Genomic DNA, 14,376 nt, shown 5'->3' with positions numbered 1-14,376 from the left:
ATAATATAATTATTATTACATTACGGTACATATAATAGTACAGTAGTACAGTATAATGCAGCAGCAGCTGGGCGCAGAGCAGTCCTCCTCCCTGCCGCGGGGGGCGCTGTTCCTGGGAGCCCTCCGTCCTCTCTGCGCCGCCGCCGCGCCCTCTCCGCCCTCCTCCTCCTCCTCCTCCTCCTCGGGGCCCCTTTTCGGCGCTCGCCTTCCCAGCGGCCCTCGCGCGGGCCAGCCAATCGGGCGGCGCCGGGGCGGTGGGCGTGGCCAGAAAGTTTCCTGGGCTGCCTGAGGGGCTGCGTGAGGCGCTGAGGGGAAAGCGAGCGAGGGAGCCGGGAGGGCGGCGGAGGGCGGCGGGGCGGGCGTGGCTGGCGGCGCCCCCTCCCCGAAAGGCCCCCCCACACCCCGCGTCTTGACCCCCATGGCGCCCCTCCGGGAGGGGCCCGGCTCCGGGGGCGGCGGCGGCGCGGCGGGCTGAGGGAGGGGGGGAGGGGCGTCGGAGGGGGGGAGGGGATGCTGTCCCGGAAGAAAACGCGCGCCGAGCTCTCCAAACCGGGCGAGGTGCAGGGCAAGTACGTGATCAAGGAGACCAGCCCTTTGCTCCGCAGTGAGTGCGCAAGCCCTTCCTTCCTCCCCGGGGGGTTGGGGGCTGGGGGGGTCAGATGAACCCGGGGGGGGCGGCAATTCAGTACCGACATCACCTGGTCTCTTGTGGGGAGAGGCTGGGTGCTGACTTGATTAAAATACAGTGGTACCTCGGGTTACACACGCTTCAGGTTACAGACTCCCCTAACCTAGAGATAGTGCTTCAGGTTAAGAACTTCGCTTCAGGATGAGAACAGAAATCGTGCTCTGGCAGGAGGCCCCATTAGCTAAAGTGGTGCTTCAGGTTAAGAACAGTTTCAGGTTAAGAACGGACCTCCGGAACGAATTAAGTACTTAACCCGAGGTACCACTGTATTGAGGGGGGGGGGGAGACAGGTAAGCCCCACCCAGGGGCAGATTTAGGTATGATGAGGCCGCAGCTGGACCTAGCGGTCAAGGGTCCCTTTACCTTTAAGCTACTGGAGGTCATGGGGCCCTTTATATGTCCAGCTGTCCTTCGCCCACAACAAATGGTTGCTGTTTTTTGTGTTGAATATATGCTATATGTCTAGTTACAGGTAGGTAGCCATAGTTGAAACAAAATAAGAATAATAAAAAATTCCTTCCAGTAGCACCTTAGAGACCAACGAAGTTTGTTATTGGTGTGAGTTTTCATGTGCATGCAAGAAGCACACGAAAGCTAATACCAATAACAAACTTAGTTGGTCTCTAAGGTGCTACTGGAAGGAATTTATTATTATTATTATTTTGTATATGCTATAGGGTAATTTATGGACCTAATAGGTATCTAAAGCCATTTGCACATAACAAGTAGGAGCCTGCACAACACAAAACACTGTTGCTGTATGTAGGCTTTATTTTTATTTTTTTTACTTTATATTTTGGAAATGTACATCCAGTTTTTTCCCCTTTAAATTTTTTTGGGGGCCCCAAGAGAGTGGGGCCCTAAGCTAGAGCTTGTTTAGCTTATACATAAATCCAGCACTGACCCCATTCCCACATAATCGATCTCAAAGACGCACCCCATTTAAATGGTCATGTGCTTTGGGGAGGGCTGGCCCCCCTCACATATTTTATTTGGGGGTGAAGGGACCTCGGCCCCCAGGAGCTGGCTGCTATAGCTTGAGAGTGTTCTCCCCTCTTCCCCATGAATCATTTTTATTACTGCATTTACATCCCACTTTTTCCTCGAAGGAGCTCAAGGCAGCATATAATAATAATAATAATAATAATAATAATAATAATAATAATAATAATAATAATAATAAATTTAATATTTATAATCCGCCCATCTGGCTGGGCCTCCCCAGCCACTCTGGGCGGCTTCCATAGAAACCAAAAATACAATAAAATATCACACGTTAAAAACTTCCCTGAACAGGGCTGCCTTAAGATGTCTTCTGAATGTCAGATAGTTGTTTATCGCTTTGACATCTGCTGGAAGGGCGTTCCACAGGGCAGGCGCCACTACCGAGAAGGTCCTCTGCCTGGTTCCCTGTAGCTTTGCTTCTCGCAATGAGGGAACCGCCAGAAGGCCCTCGGCGCTGGACCTCAGCGTCCAGGCAGAATGATGGGGGTGGAGACGCTCCTTCAGGTATACTGGACTGAGGCCGTTTAGGGCTTTAAAGGTCAGCACCAACACTTTGAATTGTGCTCGGAAACGTACTGGGAGCCAATGTAGGTCTTTCAAGACCGGTGTTATGTGGTCTCGGCGGCCGCCCCCAGTCACCAGTCTAGCTGCCGCTTTCTGGATTACTTGCAGTTTCCGGGTCACCTTCAAAGGTAGCCCCACAGAGTGTGCATTGCAGTAGTCCAAGCAAGAGATAACCAGAGCATGCACCACTCTGGCGAGACAGTCCGCGGGCAGATAGGGTCTCAGATGCGTACCAGATGGAGCTGGTAAACAGCTGCCCTGGACACATGGTTCTCTTCCCCCCACCCCATTTAATCCCCACAACAAACCTGCGAGGTAAGTGAGGCTGCATCGTAGATGGAAAGGGGAACTTCCCCAGCGGCGGCGGCACCAAGGGGTCATCTGGCCCAAACAGCCACCGTCGCAGTGCAGGGCTGGGTGCAGCTGGAGCACCCATGGCAGGTGGCCACCCAACGCCTGTGGTTCATAAACCTCCAACAGAGGAGAGCTCACCCCCTTCCCATCCTAGGAAACTGGACACCAAAGGGCTCATTAGCCCCCTCCTCCAGTGCAAAGAAAGTATCCATGGCAGGTGACCGTCCAGCCCCTCAGCGCAAAAAAGCTCCCATGAAGGGGTGTGTGCATGAATGACTTCAATCTGTGGTGGTGGGTGGGTTTATTGTTGGGAGCAGTATGGAGACCAGGGTTTGCACCGGCACTCGGAAGATTCAGGTTGCAGTCGTAGCCCTGCTGAATTCAGTGGGGTTTGTTCCCAGGTTAAAAGGAGGGTTCTGGTTATCTGCGGTGCTCAGCACCTGTTTTGAATGTGTTGCAACAGTTAAAAGGAGTTAGGAATTCTGAACGACGAAGGGAGCTGAAGGTGAACACATGTATGTGCACACACACTCATAGACTCATAGAGCTGGAATAGACCACAAGGGCCATCGAGTCCAACCCCCTGCCAAGCAGGAAACACCATCAGAGCACTCCTGACATATGGTTGTCAAGCCTCTGCTTAAAGACCTCCAAAGTAGGAGACTCCACCACACTCCTTGGCAGCAAATTCCACTGTCGAACAGCTCTTTCTGTCAGGAAGTTATTCCTAATGTTTAGGTGGAATCTTCTTTCTTGTAGTTTGGATCCATTGCTCCGTCTCCACTTCTCTGGAGCAGCAGAAAACAACCTTTCTCCCTCCTCTATATGACATCCTTTTATATATTTGAACATGGCTATCATATCACCCCTTAACCTCCTCTTCTCCAGGCTAAACATGCCCAGCTCCCTTAGCCGTTCCTCATAAGGCATCGTTTCCAGGCCTTTGACCATTTTGGTTGCCCTCCTCTGGACACGTTCCAGTTTGTCAGTGTCCTTCTTGAACTGTGGTGCCCAGAACTAGACACAGTACTCCAGGTGAGGTCTGACAGAGCAGAATACAGTGGCACTATTACTTCCCTTGATCTAGATGCTATACTCCTATTGATGCAGCCCAGAATTGCATTGGCTTTTTTAGCTGCCGCATCACACTGTTGACTCATGTCACGTTTGTGGTCACGTAAATGGAAACACAGCCTTGTGGCACCTTAAATCTCACCACACGTATTTATGGCGTGAACATCTTGTGGATAGACCCTGTGCTTTGTGCCTGAAGTGCAATCCTAAGTTGGCACACATGGCTGCAGGGCAGGCAGTGGGGGACAGAGAGGGAAACCAGAGGGGAGCAAGATGCAGAAGGGCAGTTTTCCTTCCCTAAAAGCCGGATAGTGAGCATGGTAACACATACACCTCACCTTTCACTATTTTGCATTTGATTTCTCTTTGTATTTTTTCCATTATTCATTTACATACATACATACATACAACCCCAGTGTAATTTACACCATAGGGCAGGGTTAGCCACATAATGTGGTGTCCTCCAGATGTTTCAGACAACAGTGACCATCATTCCTGGCTATTGGCCTTGCTGCCTTAGACTGATGGGAGTTGTAGTTTCCAGCATCTGGAGATCACCACATTGGCAGCTAATGGAATGGGGTGAAGGAGGTTCCAGGGGGCAGGGATTTTGACATGGCAGGGAGATCTTTTGGGGGCCAAGGACTTGCCTTACCCTAGTGGAAAGCTATTGGGGACCAGATTCTGGTTGTATCCTGAAAATTGCTTGACTACTTTTTGGATATTTGCAAGAAGAGATTTCTGCCGAGATATTTCCCCTCTGCTTTGAACCTGTTTATAGAACTTACTAACCAATTCCTAGATGAAATGCCTCCCAAAGTCAGTGTACAATAAAATCCTGTAAAGAGAATTGTTACTACCATGTTTCAATTCTGCCTCTCCCAGACATGTAGTAATTTTAAAAATTCAATGAAATAATGTGCCTACTTTGACCTACTTTCAATTTTTACTGCAATGCTCTGTTGCAGATCTGATGCCTTCATTCATCCGTCATGGTCCAACCATTCCAAGACGAACTGATCTCTGCCTTCTGGACCCGGGTTCTTCTGCCTACGCGGCGGGTGGGGATGGAGCAGTTTCCAGAAACCAGAGCTTCCTTCGGACTCCAGTGCAGAGGCCCCCTCACGAGATAGTGAGGCGGGAAAGCAACAGACTCTCTGCCCCTTCCTACCTTGCCAGGAGCCTGGCCGACGTCCCGCGGGAATATGGCGTATCTTCCCAGTCCTTTTTAACAGAGGCAAACTCTGTAACTGAAAACGGCGAGGCTGGATCCCGTCACTATTATGACCACCACTTTTATAATGGTCAGAGGCGGCACCAGCTGGGGGATCCTGTGCAGGAGGAATATAGATACTATGAACATAACACTGACCTTGTCCAAAGGATGTCACAGAATCAGGGAAGGCATAGTTCAGGCAAGTATCTGAGCTTATTTTCCAGAATTGGCCATTCCGAAGTACAGCTTATGTGTGTACATGTGTCATACTGGTGGCAGTAAACAGGGATCTATGTGTGCATAAATACCTTTCAGCATCTCAAGCTGCCTTGAAGAGAGTGGAACTATTGGTCCATATAGGTCATGATTGTAAGGTGTGGGGGATTTTTCTTCCAATCATGTTCCAGAAGCTCCTCCTCAGAGAGAAACCAAGCTGTCTGCTGACTTCTGAGGCAAGGCCATGGGAGCATTCACAAATGCCTGGTGACCTGTGTGTGTTTCTGTACTGTCTTCTCGAAGGGTCATTCTGTGAATGGTTTTTAAATACAGCCAGGGCAATGTTTGCAAACTTGCAATTTGCAGGAAAAGGAAAGTGGGCGAGAGAGATGGAAAAACACAGGCCTTTTTTATATGCAGTTATCTTAGTTTCCTCAGAAAACTGGTGATTTTGTTCTTGAAGAGTGAGGGGGCATTTGGCCTTTGAAGTCGAGTGAGAAGACATCAGATGTTTGCCTTGGAATGTGACTCTTCCTGGGCGTGACAGCATTCCGGATCACATTTTTCATGTGGTTTACTTGTGTTTACTGAAGGAAGCTCATCAGACAAAGTGAAATTCTTGAGTAGCGCTTGTGGAATCACAGTACTGGGCACAGCATAAAGACTCTCAAGCTCTAAAATGTGGTATTTATGTTGTAAACATAAACAGATTGATATGTAAGCATGTCATACTTTCCCCCAGTTTCCTTGGTTATGAAACGCATTGCATTCAAGTTGACCATCTTGTGCAGATTGCAGAGGGGAAAATAAATCTGCAGGCAAGAATGTCAAAACTTTATGGTTACTGACCTCAAATATGAAACTCCGCTTTTGAGAAAGAGATGCTTTTCTCTCAGAAGGCTTATTATTATTATTATTATTATTATTATTATTATTATTATTATTATTATTAGAGAGGCTGAGCTCCAAAGAGTTAGAGACTGGTTCTGTGCCATGGAAAATTAAATGCCTGTGCATTTGACTGTTCTATAATGTTTAATTTTGGTTTGTTTTAGGAATGATACTTGGTGTATATAGCTTATTCAGATTAGCAGGGGGGAATGTCGAGTCTGCAAACCAAATAACCCCTATCTGTTTCCTGTGGCCTCCATTAATCTGCCACCCCACCAAACTCCTGCTGATTGGCAGGAGAGAAGCTTTTGAAGAACATGAGCTCATAGGCCTCTGCTGGTGGGAGTGGCTTGGTTGTGGAAATAGAGTTGGAAGCTGCTAGGCTGCCTGGCTGCCAGCCACCATGGAGTGTACATGATGGCAGAGAGGGGGAAAGCCAAGCCACAGATGACGCAGCTTCTTGAAGGCCTTCACTTAAAGCAGTTTGTTGGCATGAGAGACAGTAATATGCTCTAGTGAGGTAGCAGGAGGCTGTGCTGGATGGGAGATTTGGGATGCAAACCCCACATTTAAGGAAAGGAAACTTGCGTCCTTTAGAGGAAGGAGAAGGTAGTTGTGTTTTAGCATTGGCTGAAACAATTGTGTATGAGCAGGCAACAATTTGGCTTTGACGGCAGCTGGAAAATTATAGGTCTACTCCAAAGAAACACAGAACAGGTTAGAAGTCGATGAGGAAGCAAAGGGAAAGGGCTGCAGCTGGAGCTTGCTGGAGACAGACTGGGGGGTGTAGTGATCCCATTAAAGACATACTTGGGAAAGCATCTTATCCGGACCCATTGCAATCGGATGCAGCCCCAAAACTTCCTTCCTCACCTTGGTTGGTGACCTTTGTTCAGAGACGGGCAGGGAGAGTGCAACCCTTTTGGCTCTTATTGATCACAACTTTCAATACTGTTGACCAAGCCATGCTTCTGGAGCAGCTCCCGAGTCTGGGAACTTGTGGGCACTTTGTTAAAATGGTTCCATTCCGGCCTCTGAATCTGGTTTCAGAGTGTAACAGTTGGGGATCTACCCCTTGGTGCCTTGGGAGCTTGTTTCTACAGTTCCCCAAAGGTTTATCTTGCCCCTCTGCATGGAGCCACTGGGAGGTGTCATCAGGGTATTTGGAGTGACATGTCAGCTACTATACTAATGATACCCATCGCTGTCTCTTGGTGCATCTGAATCAGGAGAGGCAGTGGTAGTGGAGGTGGTAACGGGCTGGTTGTGGACCAATAAATTGAAGCTGAATCCAGCCAAGATTGAAGCACAGCCTCTTGCAGGTTCTTGAGCCTAGGAATTTGGGAGATGGCTAGTTCCCTTCAGGGTTGCAGTGCTATCGGTGGAAAAGGCTATTTCAAGCTACAGTTGGTTCACCATCTCAGAAGCTGCAACTCGTGCAAGATGCAGCAACAAGGCTGCTGGCAAATATTTCTAGCTGGGTACGTACCACACTGGTTTTGGAAGAGAAACCTTAGGAAGAACTTTCTGACAGTAAGAGCTGTTCGATAGTGGACTACCTGGGAAGGTGGTGGACTCTCCTTCCTTGGAGGTTTTTAAGCAGAGGTCCAGGATGCTTGAGCTGTGATTCCGGCATTGCAGGGGGTTGAACTAGATGACTCTTACGGTCCCTTCCAACTCTACCGTTCTACGAATCTGTGATCTGCATTGGTTGCCAATTCACTACTGAGCCCTGTTTAAAGATGCTAACATTGAAATATGAAGCCCCAAATACAGTGGACCCTCTGGATACAAAATTAATTCGTTCCGGGGGTCCATGCACACCCGAAAAATCTCTATCCAGAGGCACAGCTTCTGCACGATAGAGCGCTTCTGCGCATGCGCGAGTGGCAAAACCTGGAAAAATACTTCCCGGTTTACCGCTTTCGCAACCCAAAGTTTACGTTACTTGAGAATAATGTAACCCGAGGGTCTGCTGTATCTGAAAATATGAACCTGTATCTGAAAATATGAACCTCCCAAATGAACCTGCTTGCCTGTTAAGGTCAGCAGGGGAAGCTCTGTTGGTAGCACTGCTACCCTCTGTCGTTTGAGGGGCACTTGAGAGGGAATGACCTCCCCTCTTACGCCCATCACTCTATGCTTTCCAACAGTTGGTCAAGATGCACCTCTTTACCCAGGCCTCCCCCCCCCCCATTGCTGTGCACTGTATTCACACGAACCATTCAGGCCTCCGGCTTGTTCACATCAGGGGTGTGGAATGCCAGCTCTGCAAGCCAAATAGTTTTCATCTGCTTCCCCTGGGCCCCTTTATCTTTCTCTCCTCCCCACCATTGAGGGATCATAGCTGAAAAGCAGAGCACATGCTTTGCATGCCGAAAGTCACAGGTTCAGTTCCTGGCATCTCCAGCTGGAAAGACCTGGTAGGAAGTGATGTGCAAGGCATCTACCTGCATTGAGAGCTGGAAGGTTGCTGCCTGCCAGAGTAGGTGAACCCAGTGGTCTTGAGTCAGTGTAAGACAGCTTGCCATGTTCTCTGGCAGCCTTGCCTCTTAAGCAGGGCTTAATTCATACCTAGAGAACACCCTCCCACTTCCATAATCTGTCTCCTGATTTATTGGGAGGCTGGGGCTGAAAACTTGAGGCTTTCATTCCAACATTTGCTCTTGGATGTCCTGGGAAACAGATTACACAATCAAGAACCATCTTTTTTCCTGATAAGCAGCCGTGTTATGCAATAGCTATGGGTCAAGTGTCTGTGTTTTGTCAGTCTTGAAAACATGGAATACTTCTTTGAATACTGCTCTTTCAACTGCTTATCCCCTTATCTGGCTTGGCATGTCTGTTATGTTTTGGGGTATGTTTTGATAGTTGCTATCTTCACTCTGCCTTCCATGATACCGAGTCTTCCCATTTTAAAAAGTTCTCTTTGGAGAATAGCCTTCTGTTCTGGGAGGCTGGTTCTAATGTGTACAAACCTGTGCTGAAGTGAGCTGGGATTTAGTAGCCATGTGGCACGGAGGCAGCTCCCCAACTACTGCTGACTTTACTAGCTAATGAACTTCTGCAAGCAAAAGGAGCATGTTGCATAGAAAGCATCAGTGTTCTCTCAAGGCAGGAATGTTTGTGAGAGGAAACGATAAATCTAGTCACTGAGAAGGGGGTGTATTGTGGAATTGATGACAATCTTTTGCTGCTTTTCTGAGGAAAAGAAGTTGTGTAGCTTTGTAAGAAACCTGTTAAATGAGTGTCTGCTTTACTGATGCTGTTGTGGGTTGTTTTTTCCCCCCTCCAGGCATCGGGCGGGTGGCTGCTACATCGTTAGGAAACTTAACAAACCACAGTTCAGAAGATTTACCTCTCCCTCCTGGCTGGTCTGTGGACTGGACTCTTAGAGGAAGGAAATACTACATAGACCATAACACCAACACAACACACTGGAGTCACCCACTTGAGCGAGAGGGGCTGCCTCCAGGGTGGGAGCGTGTGGAATCAGCTGAGTTTGGTGTGTACTACGTCGACCACATCAATAAAAGAGCACAGTACAAACACCCCTGTGCCCCCAGGTAAGTTGTCTGTGGGCTTCCCTTGGGAGTTTCAACCAATGCCTTAGGCTGCAATCCTGTGACCACTTACCTGGGACTTATCCCCATTGAACTCTGTCAGGCCTCTGAATAACCCTGTAAGAGAATGAACCTCAAATGCCTTACTGCTAGCATGCATGAAGGACTTTCACTGGTTTCCAGCTCCTAAGGAAGAGTGGAAAAGAACCCAACATCAGATCACCAATCGCAGAACTTTGAGCCTCCATTAGCAAAGTCTGCCAAGGGTAGATGACAGAGCACACAACACATAGGTAGTACTCAGCGCTTGCTCTCCACTTCCATGACAGGCAGTGCAGAGCCACTGTCTGCTTAAATCCTTAGTTTTTCTGGCTTCTCACCTGGTGAGACACACCCCAGAGACATGGCTAATCCCAGACTGGCAGATACAAGAATTTATACTACAAATGCATTGGTGTTCGTCTAAGTGGTGGAATTCGCAAGATTTAACACACCCACCTTTTAAACATAGATAAGCTTTGTGGCACAGATCTCGCCATCCAAATCTGATAGACTAAACTCCCAAGTATGAGTATGTGTGCTTTGAAGTTGGCTTTCAGAGTGTCGTCAAGCTGTATTCAGTCAAATTGTTGCACCAGCACTAGCCAGCACAGGGATTCCTTTTAACGCAGTGGGACTTCCCTCCTCTCTTCCCCCCTGCACCCTTCCCAGATTAGCCCTGGAGAGTTGGGGGAACTCCAGTACAGTGGTGCCCCGCAAGACGAATGCCTTGCAAGACGGAAAACTCGCTAGACGAAAGAGTTTTCCGTTTTGGAGGTGCTTCGCAAAACGAATCTCCTATGGGCTTGCTTCGCAAGACGAAAATGTCTTGCGAGTTCCTGCGGGTTTTTTTCCCTTTCCCCCCCTTTTGCTAAGCCGCTTATCAGCTGATCCGATAAGATGATAAGCTGCTAAAAGCCGCTAATAGCGCTAATCCTCTAATCCGTCAATGGGTTTGCTTCGCAAGACGAAAAAAACGCTAGACAAAGAGAATCACGGAACGGATTCTTTTCGTCTTGCGAGGCACCACTGTACAACCTTTTGTATCAAAGTATGGGTTGATCCCTGGGCTGGCACGGTTGCCTTGCTTTGCATTTCCTAAATCAGGAACACAAAAAAAAAAAAAAAAATGCAATGGGAATTTGCTCACTCCAAGTTTCTGCACCCCAGCTTAAGAGAGCTGCTGTTGCCATTTTTGGTGTTGAAGTGACTCATTTGATCTTTGCTGTATCTCTGTGCAGCGTTCCCCGTTACGATCAACCACCTCCGATGACATATCAGCCACAGCCAGCCGAGAGGAGCCAGCCTATCCTTGTGCCTGCGAATCCATACCACACTGCGGAGATCCCAGATTGGCTGCAGGTCTATGCCAGGGCTCCTGTAAAGTGAGCATTAAGCACTTGTCTTATGAACTTCGAATTTTTATTTCTGCCCAGTGGTGGGCAATTCATTGACTATAAGCCTGTATTTTTTAAAAAATGGAGGCATATTGTTTGGGACATCTTGAATGTATCCAGAACGTTAATCTTAGGTTTGTGTAGCATCTTAAAAATAAATGATATGCTCTTAATATAATCGGTATTGGCTGGTTATCCAAAGTAGCATAAGAACATAAGACCTCTGGATTAGACCAGAGGTTCATCTTGTCCAGAATCCTGTTCTCACAGTGGCCTGTTTTAAGGTAATGTCCAGAAAATTCCTTGTTATTGTTGTCTACTGGCCAGGAGGGCTCTGTTGTGCCTCCACCGTCAGAGGCAGCAATGCTTCTTAATACCAGTTGCTGGAATCCACAGGAAGGGAGGGAGAATGTCCTTGTGCTCAATAATAATAATAATTTATTATTTGTACCCTGCCCATCTGGCTGGGTTTCCCCAGCCACTCTGGGCAGCTTCCACAAAGACCAAAAATACACTAAGATGTCACACATTAAAAACTTCCCTGAACAGGGCTGCCTTAAGATGTCTTCTGAATGTCAGGTAGTTGTTTATCTCTTTGACATCTGATGGGGGGGCGTTCCTCAGGGTGGGCGCCACTACTGAGAAGGCCCTCTGCCTGGTTCCCTGTAGCTTTGCTTCTCGCAATGAGGGAACCGCCAGAAGGCCCTTGGCACTGGACCTCAGTTTCCGGGCAGAATGATGGGGGTGGAGACGCTCCTTCAGGTCTACTGGGCCGAGGCCGTTTAGGGCTTTCAAGGTCAGCACCAACACTTTGAATTGTGCTCGGAAACGTACTGGGAGCCAATGAAGGTCTTTCAAGACTGGTATTATGTGGTCTCGGCGGCCGCTCCCAGTCACCAGTCTAACTGCCGCATTCTGGATTAGTTGTAATTTCTGGGTCACCTTCAAAGGGAGCCCCACGTAGAGCGCATTGCAGTGGTCCAAGCGGGAGATAACCAGAGCATGCACCACTCTGGCGAGACAGTCCGTGGGCAGTCCGTCCCCCCAAAACAGTACTTCTGTCTTGTCAGGATTCAACCTGCTTCCAAGTTTTTCTCATGACAGGAGGCTGGGTTAGATGGGCCAGGCTCTGAGCCAACAGGCTCTTATTTATTTATTAAATTTGTGCCCTGCCCTTCCCCCGAAGCTCTCAGGGCGGTTTGCAGCATAAAGCTCTCCTTATTTTCATCCAGTGCTCGCTCAGTCGGTTACGTTGTTCTCTTGTCTCTTGCAACAGATACGACCACATCTTGAAGTGGGAGCTCTTCCAGTTGGCTGACCTGGATACATACCAGGGGATGCTGAAGCTGCTTTTCATGAAGGAACTGGAGCGGATAGTGAAGCTGTACGAAGCCTACCGCCAGGCTCTGCTCACTGAGCTGGAGAACCGCAAGCAGAGGCAGCAGTGGTATGCCCAGCAGCAGCACGGCAAGAACTTCTGAGCTCCTTCCCTTTCGCAGCGGACTCTGAGGGCTCTTGGAATCTGAGGGGACTCTTAAAAAAAAAAAAAGGAGAAATCGTGAACAAGTGCTTTGGTTAAAAAGGCAGCTTCTCTCTTGTTGATCTTGCACCTTTTGTAATTACCTTCTTGTGTATCATGTTTATTGAATACAAAAGATGTTTGTTATATTGTATAAAGAAAGTTAGTTTCTTATTCTGAGAGCCAGTGTGGTGGGAAAATTCAAGAAAAGCCACGTTTTATATTATTATTATTTTGTCTGATAACCTTTTTTTCTAGCAACGGTTGTACCTTGGAGAAGAAATTTTATTTTCGAATGATGTCAGTGCAAGAAGCGCCCTGAAAGTTAGATGAAGCCTGTTTGCTGCCTTCTGGCTGCTGATCTTGCCTCCAGAGGAAAAGGGGGTTCTGCTTTCCTGCAGCAGCTCTGTGGCCGTGGACACAGCTTTAATATGCAAAAGGTCCATATGATCTTCCATTATAAAAACATTGCAAAAATACAGTTCTGTTGGACCCAAGCAATGAATAAACGACTGCCTTATTTTGACTGTTGAGCTCATCCTTCTAGTTTGCCACAGATCCTCTCAGAAGCGTTTTGCCATATGCAGGCTGGCGCAAGTGGGCTGCGTTGAAAAGCGACTGGAGAACTGAGCCACCTGCCTTAGCCATTTGGAGCAAGTCTCACCCTAATCAAACCAGCAAGGAACGATTTTGTGAAAACTTCCATCCAGTGGTAAAGTTGCCTTTGTATCTCATTTCACATTTTGATCTGTCATCTTGCAATGTGTACGAAAGTTCTGTAACATCTGTGTCCTGTAAATCTCAGCAATCAAATAAACTTGTTTTTGTTTAAGTGGCTGGAACAAATTTATCTCTGGTTTCTACATGACACTAAGCTGCGGTTAAACGCTGCCTAGTGGCCTAACCATGGTTTAACTTGCTGCTAACAAACCACAGGCTGAAGACATGGCTTGTTGCTGGCTCATGGACCCTGGCATGTTTTAAGTGTGGCTTGGCATGTGGAAACCCAGTAGCACCCTTACTTAACCATGGTTTGTTGTCCTTGCTCAGATTGCTTGTTGTTGTTGTTGTTTAGTCGTTTAGTCGTGTCCGACTCTTTGTGACCCCCTGGACCAGAGCACGCCAGGCACTCCTGTCTTCCAGTGCCTCCCGCAGTTTGGTCAAACTCATGCTGGTAGCTTCAAGAACACTATCCAACCATCTCGTCCTCTGTCGTCCCCTTCTCTTTGTGCCCTCCATCTTTCCCAATATCAGGGTCTTTTCCAGGGAGTCTTCTCTTCTCATGAGGTGGCCAAAGTCTTGGAGCCTCAGCTTCAGGATCTGTCCTTCCAGTGAGCACTCAGGGCTGATTTCCTTCCAAATGGAGAGGTTGGATCTTCTTGCAGTCCACGGGATTCTCAAGAGTCTCTTCCAGCACCATAATTCAAAAGCATTGATTCTTCTGCAACCAGCCTTCTTTATGGTCCAGCTCTCACTTCCATACATCACTACTGGGAAAACCATAGCTTTTACTATACGGACCTTTGTTGGCAAGGTGATGTCTCTACTTTTTAAGATGCTGTCAAGGTTTGTCATTGCTTTTCTCCCAAGGAGCAGGTGTCTTTTAATTTCGTGGCTGCTGTCACCATCTGCAGTGATCATGGAGCCCAAGAAAGTAAAATCTCTCACTGCCTCCATTTCTTCCCCTTCTATTTGCCAGGAGGTGATGGGACCAGTGGCCATGATCTTCGTTTTTTTGATGTTGAGCTTCAGACCATATTTTGGCTCTCCTCTTTCACCCTCATTAAAAGGTTCTTTAATTCCTCCTCACTTTCTGCCATCAAGGTTGTGTCATCTGCATATCTGAGGTT

The 14,376-nt window shown here is 47.9% G+C and overlaps 1 protein-coding gene across 1 annotated transcript; it reads left to right on the top strand.

The window, feature by feature from the left end:
* The first annotated feature begins 444 nt into the window (after window positions 1-444).
* SAV1 (salvador family WW domain containing protein 1) lies at window positions 445-13,358 on the top strand. The gene is made up of 5 exons (XM_081193728.1): window positions 445-604; window positions 4,654-5,100; window positions 9,304-9,574; window positions 10,852-10,995; window positions 12,284-13,358. Exons 1-5 carry the CDS (start codon window positions 511-513, stop codon window positions 12,486-12,488), a joined length of 1,161 nt encoding a protein of 386 aa, XP_081049854.1. The 5' UTR covers window positions 445-510; the 3' UTR covers window positions 12,489-13,358.
* The last annotated feature ends 1,018 nt before the right edge of the window (window positions 13,359-14,376 follow it).

Source organism: Podarcis bocagei (assembly GCF_964188305.1).
Source record: "Podarcis bocagei genome assembly, chromosome: 1".
In the NCBI taxonomy this organism is placed as follows: Eukaryota; Metazoa; Chordata; class Lepidosauria; order Squamata; family Lacertidae; genus Podarcis; species Podarcis bocagei.
This window is presented reverse-complemented; position numbering and strand designations above follow the sequence as displayed.

Bases quoted from the DNA above. Each gene is read 5' to 3' on its own strand.
- SAV1 (XM_081193728.1), top strand. From the start codon at position 511: ATGCTGTCCCGGAAGAAAACGCGCGCCGAGCTCTCCAAACCGGGCGAG. The intron at 605-4,653 runs GTGAGTGCGCAA...GCTCTGTTGCAG, and splicing joins GACCAGCCCTTTGCTCCGCA to ATCTGATGCCTTCATTCATC. The intron at 5,101-9,303 runs GCAAGTATCTGA...TCCCCCCTCCAG, and splicing joins TCAGGGAAGGCATAGTTCAG to GCATCGGGCGGGTGGCTGCT.